General features: G+C 47.9%; 1 protein-coding gene across 1 annotated transcript; it reads right to left on the reverse strand.

Moving 5' to 3' along the window:
* Nucleotides 1-2,527: 2,527 nt before the first annotated feature.
* UBE2C (ubiquitin conjugating enzyme E2 C) lies at nucleotides 2,528-7,759 on the reverse strand. Its single transcript, XM_069953566.1, has 6 exons — nucleotides 7,537-7,759; nucleotides 7,421-7,448; nucleotides 7,259-7,345; nucleotides 4,582-4,786; nucleotides 2,826-2,885; nucleotides 2,528-2,741 (listed from the first exon to the last, which is right to left on the reverse strand). The coding sequence occupies exons 1-6, from the start codon at nucleotides 7,635-7,637 to the stop codon at nucleotides 2,689-2,691; spliced, it is 534 nt and encodes a 177-aa protein (XP_069809667.1). The 5' UTR covers nucleotides 7,638-7,759; the 3' UTR covers nucleotides 2,528-2,688.
* Nucleotides 7,760-7,997: the final 238 nt, after the last annotated feature.

Consider the following 7,997-nt stretch of genomic DNA (forward strand, 5'->3'; position numbering starts at 1 on the left):
CAGGTCATTGACCAGGTCCTTCAGTGAAGGCAAGATCTTGCCTTGACAAGGAAGATTGACAGTCACCTTGTGTTTTTCCATTTTCCAATAATTGCCCCAAAAGTTGTAGCCTTCTCACCAAGCTGCTTGCCTCTTGTCCTGTAGCCCTTCCCAGCCTTGTGCAGGTCTACAATATTGTCCTCTGTGTACCTAGACAACTCTTTGTTCTTGGCCATGGTGGACAGGTGTAATTTATACAGGTCACAACTTCAACCAGGTGCACCAGGAGTAGGGGGAGCTTCTAACAGGTCTGTGAGAGACAGAATTCTTGCTGGTTGGTCAGTGAGTAAACACTAATTCTTCCCACTGTATGTGTATATGTAGTAGGCACTGTAATTCTGGGCTAAGTAGTCAAGTGGGTGGTCCTACTTGGTGATTGACAGCTCTATGAGCACAGATAAACAGAGTTATCCCAGAACGTTACCTACAAAATAATATATCACTCTGTTCAGCTCCTCCTGCTCTATAACACGGTCATTGCAGATTAATCATCATTTATAATGTGACAGGTTTCCTTAAAGGAGTTGTCTTCTTAGGAGCTGCCTCTTTTGGAATATAGGCGCAACAGGGATCAGCTGATCTTCCCAGGGGCAGCTGTGGCCAGTGAAGCATGTCCATTACAGTAGGTCGCCCAATACAAAGATGGCAGTGCTACACGTAATATTAGTGCAAGGCACCACTTTACATCATGTGACACTGATGACCTTTTGGTTGCAGGTCGCATGTGACAGCTATTGCTAAGTAGCCGAATGACAAGTGTAATAACGTTGTGCGTTTCAGACAGCATAGGAAATGAAGTGACGGCTAGTATAAGTGGGTCGCCCCTGCCAGAGAACCTTAATGGGTGCAGCTCTCGGCTTTGACTAATAAAGCCGTAATACAATCTTTGATTCGGTCTATTAAATCCATTTGCAATGTTCAGAAGCTAAAAGCAGACGCTTCCCTGTAAGCGGGTGTCATTAAACGGGTCCCGAGAGATTGCGTCTTCAACCCGAGCATTACGCTAATTGAGGTATTCTGGCCGAATGCAACGGGGAGCGACCATTACTCTCCTAATGAAAGCCTCGGCTCTGCCAAGACTGCTGGATGGATCAATATTCTGCTTAAGTGGTAATGGAAATCCTCGTCCAAGTCTGTCTCAGATTAGCAGGTCGTGTAAACAGTAATGGCCGACACGAGACCAGAGGATTAGCCTTTCCAGAAAATCTAGGGGAGCAAGAGCCACTCCTGCTGTTGCAGAACTACAATTCCCATCATGCCTGGACAGTGAAAGGGTGGTATGCAGTCAATGGGAGAAGCTGAAAGGTAGGTCAAGGAGTGTGATAGGGTGTTGACCAGCTGTTTGCCCCCACATGATCATCCAAATCTATAAGTCTGGTGCTGGGCTCCCTGCACTGTGATTAACAGCACAGGAGAGCACAGAGCCATCTTTGTCCTCCACAGCCTCAGTAGGATCACCAAGTATGAATTATTCCCAGACATCTCCTCTAAGGCAGGCAATTGTTCATGCTTTTTTTTTTTTTTAATTTACTAAGCACTTTTCACCCAATAGGCCCCCTTCACAGTTCGGGAAGATCTGGATCTTATTAGGAAATCCAGATAGGGTTCTATTTAGCACATACACTCCTCAGCATTTCTCCTGAAGGGCATCTGCGCCAGAAAATAGGATCCTTTAATTATCCAGAATGCCAGCACAGATGCCCTATAGAGCCCGATGGGGGCATACAGAAACTGTGGAGCTCTGGACACATTGCTTGGCAGCCTGGGCCACCACCAGCACTCAGGCAAGTATTGCTGGCCCTTTAACTGTATGTGCATCTAATCAGGAGTGCATCCAATTAAATGCAGTGCTGTCATCCAGTCCTGTCAATTACTTGTGGGCAAAGGCAGCATTATACCTCCGACTAGAAGAGGCAGCTCTTTCCCTCCCCAGTGTTGCGGCACACAGGTGAGGTCACTTGTGCACCTGCAACACTGCTGCAGCCCATTTCCCAGCCACAATAACTGTTGTGTGAAGGGGGGGGGGGGGGTCCAACAGACCAGCATTTTTATTTAAAGACATGAAAATCCAGTGATTAGCCAATGAGTAAGCATTTGTACTAGGCCAAGCGACCCACTGAAGAATGGGCACAGGACTATCGCCCAGCACAGCTGACAATGGTCCTGTGTAATGGTGCCCTTATAGAGCTGCAGGCAGCACAGTGGCTTAGTGCTTGGCACTCTAGCTTTCTAGTGCCAGGTTCAAATCCCATCGAGGGTAACCTCTGCAAATAGTTTGCTCCTGTGTTGGTGTGTATTTCCTCCCACACCCAAAACATACAGATAGGGCAATATAGATTATGAGCCCTAAAGGGGACAGGGACCAAGACTGAAACTATAAAGCGCTGCGGAATCAGTTGGCGCCATACAAATAGAAGTTATTATAATGAAGAGTCATTACCTTATGTAAAAGCAGAAGGTGCACAGGACAAAGAGGTCACAGTCCGCATTAAAATGTAAAAAAGATTTTATTCAAGACACGACCAGCAAGACACATGTAAACAGCCGACGCCAACAAACAATCAAACCACTTTATTGGACACACAGAGGACTAGTATTAAGTTAAGCGTATATTACAGCAGCATTGTACAGAGAGACACGGCCGGCACCTCAGATATCCTTCACCTGCTTCTTGTACTGCTCGTGTAGATGCTTCTTGTATGCTGAAGAGAGAAGAGCTTCATTATAGACCACACGGCAGGGAGGAAGGCTGGGGGTACATGGCGACATAGGGGCACTGTACTTACCTGTCTGATTCTGCCAGAGCTCTGCAGCATGTGGGTTTAGGGGGCTCTCATTATTGGGCTCTGGAGGAACAAACAGCACAAGTTACAAAGAGCTCAAAAGCTTAGAGCCGTGTTCACATGTAAATGAATTAGCTGGTCATGCCAACATAGAAAGACCGCAGCACTGACTGGAAGACTGATGATCAGAAAAGTGGATAGATTATGTATTATGCCCCATAGGTGGGGACATCCATTATATCTTACCAAGTTGGTGTATGTATAACCAGGGCGGCTGATCCTTTTCTCCGCTAGCTTTTATACAGAGAACTCTCGATTGTCCAGGCAAAACGAACTTGTCCCCTATCCACAGAATAGGGGACAAGTAAGAATGTAGGGGGTACGACCTCCCAGCTCCTTTGTTATGAATACAGCCGTGGGTACAGCACATCACCCGCTGCTCTATTCATTCTGATGAAGCCGCCGGAAAAAGCCAAGAGCTGTACTCGTTCTGTCGCTCGTTCTGGCAGCTGCATAGGAATGAATAGAGCTGTCACATGCTGTACCTGTGGTGGTATTCATAACAAAGGAGAGGAGCTGATAAGGAGATTGGACCCCCCTACAATCTGTTACTTGTTCCCTATTCTGTGGATAGGGGACAAGTTAGTTTTGCCTGGAAACTTTACTGTGGAATAAGACGCAAAGTTCTCCATTCCAGGGAAATCCTACTCAAAGATGGAGCAACAGGCAGAGGGGTCCAATGGAAGACATTCTGATTGAGACTTAAAGGGGTTGCACAATTTCTAACAATTCTTAGATGTTTAGATACAGGAAGCTCCTCCCCCTTGTCACCCCCAAGGAGAGGCAGTACAGTGCTGGTTACCCACAAAGAGGTAGTACAGCCATTCAGTCCATAAGATGGCTGAGCATGTGACCATGCTGCACGCTTATAGGCAAGAGCCGTGGAGGACGCTGGTCACATGCTTGGCCTCTTTACGGACAGAAAAGTTGTGTGAGAGGGTAACAAGGGGGAGGAGCTTCATATATCAAAATCGGGGCACAGCGGGAGCTCCTTAAAGCTATACCATCTAAGATTAGGAAGTTCCCAACCACTTTTAACACTTTGGCCCACCTTTGCCTGGTTTCTGCCCAGCGCCAGGATCACTGTTCTAGGTACATATAGCTGTAAAGGGGTATTCAAAGATTTTAAACAAACAGGGGGTCCCCTTTAGTCTCTAAGGAACAGGAGTGACTCTGTTCAGTGTGTAGTGGGACCAGGCCTGGTTACCATTCCAAGAAATAAAATTAAACTGGTCCAGTCATTACGGGGTTACAGATCTGGTCCAGTCACTACGGGGTTAGTAATAAGATGAATGCAGAGAAAGATGGAAGAGCTAAACCAGCGCTAAACAAAGAGCAAACCACTTCCTTCCTCAACCACACAAGTAGCATTAGGGTGGGCTCCACTTATATAAATGGGGCTTCTTATAGACAGCCATAATGTGCTGCCATTACACTGGGTAGAGCAGATCAGACAGTACTGGTCACCTGTGTTCTATGGTGACCAGTACCGTTCTGTATGTTCTGCTCTACCCAGTGGAATGGCAGCACATTATGGCTGTATGTCCAACTCAGGCCCTCCAGCTGTTGCAAAACTACAATTCCCATCATGCTTGGACAGCCAATGCTATCTCTGGCTGTCCAGGCATGATGGGAATTGTAATTGTGCAACAGCTGGAGGGCCTGAGTTGGACAGCTGTGCTATAGAATCAGGTCTCACCTCCCAGAAGACTCTGTATAGAGAGCAGGATGGTCCTGACATCGTACAGTGCCGACCACTTGTCTTTTAGGATGTCCAGGCAGATGTTCCCATGACTGTCCACATTGGGGTGGAAGCACGGGGTGAGGAACTTCACAGTGGGAGCGTTGTAGGGGTAGCCGCTCGGAAACTCCAGAGAAAGCTTGTATCTTAAAGTCTCATAAACCTAGGGAAAAAAAAAATATATATATATTTTCTAATGTGTCTCAGCTTCCCATTATAGGAACTAGAGTACCTGAGTAAGCCAAGGTAGAGGAACATCAGGGCAGCCATAGTTACAATGGGGGAGTATTATCAAACATGGTGTAAAGTGAAACTGGCTCAACCAATCAGATTCCACCTTTCATTTTCCAAAGAGTCTGTGAGGAATGTAAGGAGGAATCTGATTGGTTGCTAGGGGCAACTGAGCCAGTTTCACTTTACACCATGTTTGATAAGTCTTCCCCGCAGTGTATAATACAGGTCGGCCTAGAGCAGCTCCCCTTTCCTCCGTCACCCTCTGCCGCCGTCCATGAACGGCCTCTAAAGGAGAATCACAGTCTCTTGCCCCATCTACCTTCAATGGTTTCATACAGCTTCCCTGTTTCGCAGCCTAGATGATCCCGAGCATATTCATAAACTGCTTTATTTACCACAGATGAGGGGTGCTCCAGCCAAAGTTGTTTCTTTCAAAAACAAAATGGTAATAAAGTGTCAGATTTCAATTTACTTCTCCATCGTTCCAGTACTTAGCAGCTGCTGTATGTCCTGCAGGAAGTGGTGTATTCTTCCCAGTCTAGAGAAGCAGAAGAGGATTTCTATGGGAATTTGCTACTACTCTGGACAGTTCCTGACATGGACACAGGTGGCAGCAGACAGAACAGACTGGAAAGAATACACCACTTCCTGCAGGACATACAGCAGCTGATAAGTACTGGAGGACTGTAGATTTTTATATAGAAGTAATTTACAAATCTCTGGCACCAGCTGATTTGCATGATTTTTTCCCCCCCGCTGGAGTACCCCTTTAAACCAAGAAAAGCGGCTACAAAATATTGGCCATTAGGTGTCTCATTTCTGCGGTCTGTTATAGGGGTTATCCAGTCTTAGAAAAACCAGGCCCTTTGTCCCCCCCCCCCAGAAACAGCACGATTCCGGTCCTCAGTTTGGGTGTGGTTTTGCACCCCAGCAGAGATGGATTTGTCCTGGAAGTGGCAGCGGTCGACTCCGATGCCACAGGACACTATGGGAGCGGTAAAAATATTTATTATATTTCATATAAGGGCAGCACTGTATCAGAATTTTTTTTTTTTTTAGTTGCCGAATAATCCCTTTAATTGTAATGCCACACAGATCCTGAGGACAAGGGGTGGCGCTGTTTCTGCAAGAAAGTAGCTGTGCTTCTTCTAATCCTGGATAACCCCTTTAAGCTGGGCATCTGCATTAGTCCCACTGCCCAAGGTCTTGGTCAGAGTCTCCATTCAGTGGAGTAAATGGTAAACCCCAGCTGCACAGCAGACCCCTGCAGACTTTAAAGGGGTTATCCAGCGCTACAAAAACACGGCCACTTTCTTCCAGAGACAGCTCCACTCTTGCCTCCAGCTTGGGCGGAGTTTTGCTGCTCAGTTCCATTGAAGTGAATGGAGCTTAATTGCAAACCGCGCCTGAACTGGAGACAAGAATGGCGTCTATAGTTCTGCTGAAAGATGTGAACTCGGCCCTACGGTGCCATTAGACAAAGATTTTTTGTTTTCTCCGACTACCGAAGAGCTTTGGGAACGGCCTAAAATCACTCACAATAACACACGGAGCGATAGTCGCTAGTTACGACCCTTCGTATATCCCGGTATATAAACGATGGTAATAAATTATGTCGACGTACACTGAAAAATAGGCAAACGATTTTACGGTCAGCTCAAAAGACGCCATTAACGGCATAGGAATAAAATTTCCATTATCGTTTTACCGTTGCCAGCACACAATGATCGTTTAAATTTAACGATTTTTCACAGGAATCCTATGTAAAAGGGCCCTTGGGCTGACGGTCTTGGGCTGAGCATACCCCCTGCCATGTCTCCTTTCTGTTCACCCTGCACCTCCCTAGGTCAGTGCGTCAGTAACCCCTTCCCCCTCACACACAAACTTCAGCAATATGATCATCCTAAGAAGAACTCCTCTACAGGGAGACGTGACAGTCATCCGGCACTAGACAAGATCGTAACGTTATTTGACTGTGGCAAACCACCACCCAGCATCCCTGGGGGGTCATAGGCTAGCCGGACATGCTGGGAGTTGTAGTTTCACAGCAGCCCAATGATGGCCTATACTCCCATATGAGCAATGCTGAACCACTGCCCCCATCATCCCATGCAGTCCTGGGTGCAGTAGTTCACCTTTTGGGCTTAGAACTACAGCCGGGTAGGAGGAGTTGCACAATTACAATTCCCACCTAGAATGTGTGCAGACATGCTGGGAACTGTAGTTCTGCTACAGCTGGAGAGTGGCAGATTCCCCTTCTCTGCATATCTTCCATAGGTTGGGAGCACTGAACACACTGTCTTATTACTCTATTCACACTGTGCGTTTTTTAACTGGTGAGGAAAAAACGCACAGTGTGAACGCAGCCTAACAGGGAAAGCAATGCGATACCGCTCCTCACCGTGCCCACAGCTCCGTCTATGGTCCCGATCCACTTGAAGAGGTTGTCGGACTCCGGGAAGGCGGAGATCCCCTTATCCCCGGACATCTGCGGAGAAGACACAGCCGGTTACCCCGCTATCCCCTGCCCTGCCCGGGGGCGCCCCCTGCTGCCTGCACTCACCATCAGCGTCATCAGCTCCTGCTGTAACCTGCAAGAGAAGACAGGACAAGGAGTAAGCGGCGCCCGATACAAGGCTGGATGAGACGGCAGAAGCCGCAGCCAGCACCCCGGCTCACCTCTTCCCCACCGAGCCCCGGGCCGCCTGAGCGCCGGACTCCATCCCTTTCCTGGCAGTAGCTGAAGAAGCCGCAGCCGGGTCTACATTCTGTGAGGCCATCTGTATCTGATAGAAAGGAGAGATGTATGTAAGCCGCCGGCACCTCCGCTCTGCTGCTGCCCGGACGCTTCACCGCTCAACTCTACCGCCCGCAGTTTGAATGTTTTAAACCCCAAGCTTGTCAACCAATCACCGACGAGGGAGGATTTGATTCCACCAATCAGAGAGCGCTCTTTAGGACGTCACCAAGGTGACGAGTGGCTTGGCCTCTCAATGAACGGTTTTAAAAAGGAAGCGAGTGATTGGCTGGAAGCGGCACCGCCCGCTCGCTCTGATAGGTGGATATAAACGTCCGTCAAGAATCCGACGCGTCATTGACGTTTTTAGTGTTGATTGTCTATTAGCAATGGCTGACTGGGC

The sequence above is a fragment of the Dendropsophus ebraccatus genome, chromosome 14, assembly GCF_027789765.1.
Source record: "Dendropsophus ebraccatus isolate aDenEbr1 chromosome 14, aDenEbr1.pat, whole genome shotgun sequence".
NCBI classification, from domain to species: Eukaryota; Metazoa; Chordata; class Amphibia; order Anura; family Hylidae; genus Dendropsophus; species Dendropsophus ebraccatus.

Coding starts and splice junctions, on each gene's coding strand:
- UBE2C (XM_069953566.1), bottom strand. CDS start 7,637: ATGGCCTCACAGAATGTAGACCCGGCTGCGGCTTCTTCAGCTACTGCC. Junction 7,449..7,536: donor CGGGGCTCGGTGGGGAAGAG/GTGAGCCGGGGT, acceptor CTTCTCTTGCAG/GTTACAGCAGGAGCTGATGA. Junction 2,886..4,581: donor TATACAGAGTCTTCTGGGAG/GTGAGACCTGAT, acceptor TTGTTCCTCCAG/AGCCCAATAATGAGAGCCCC.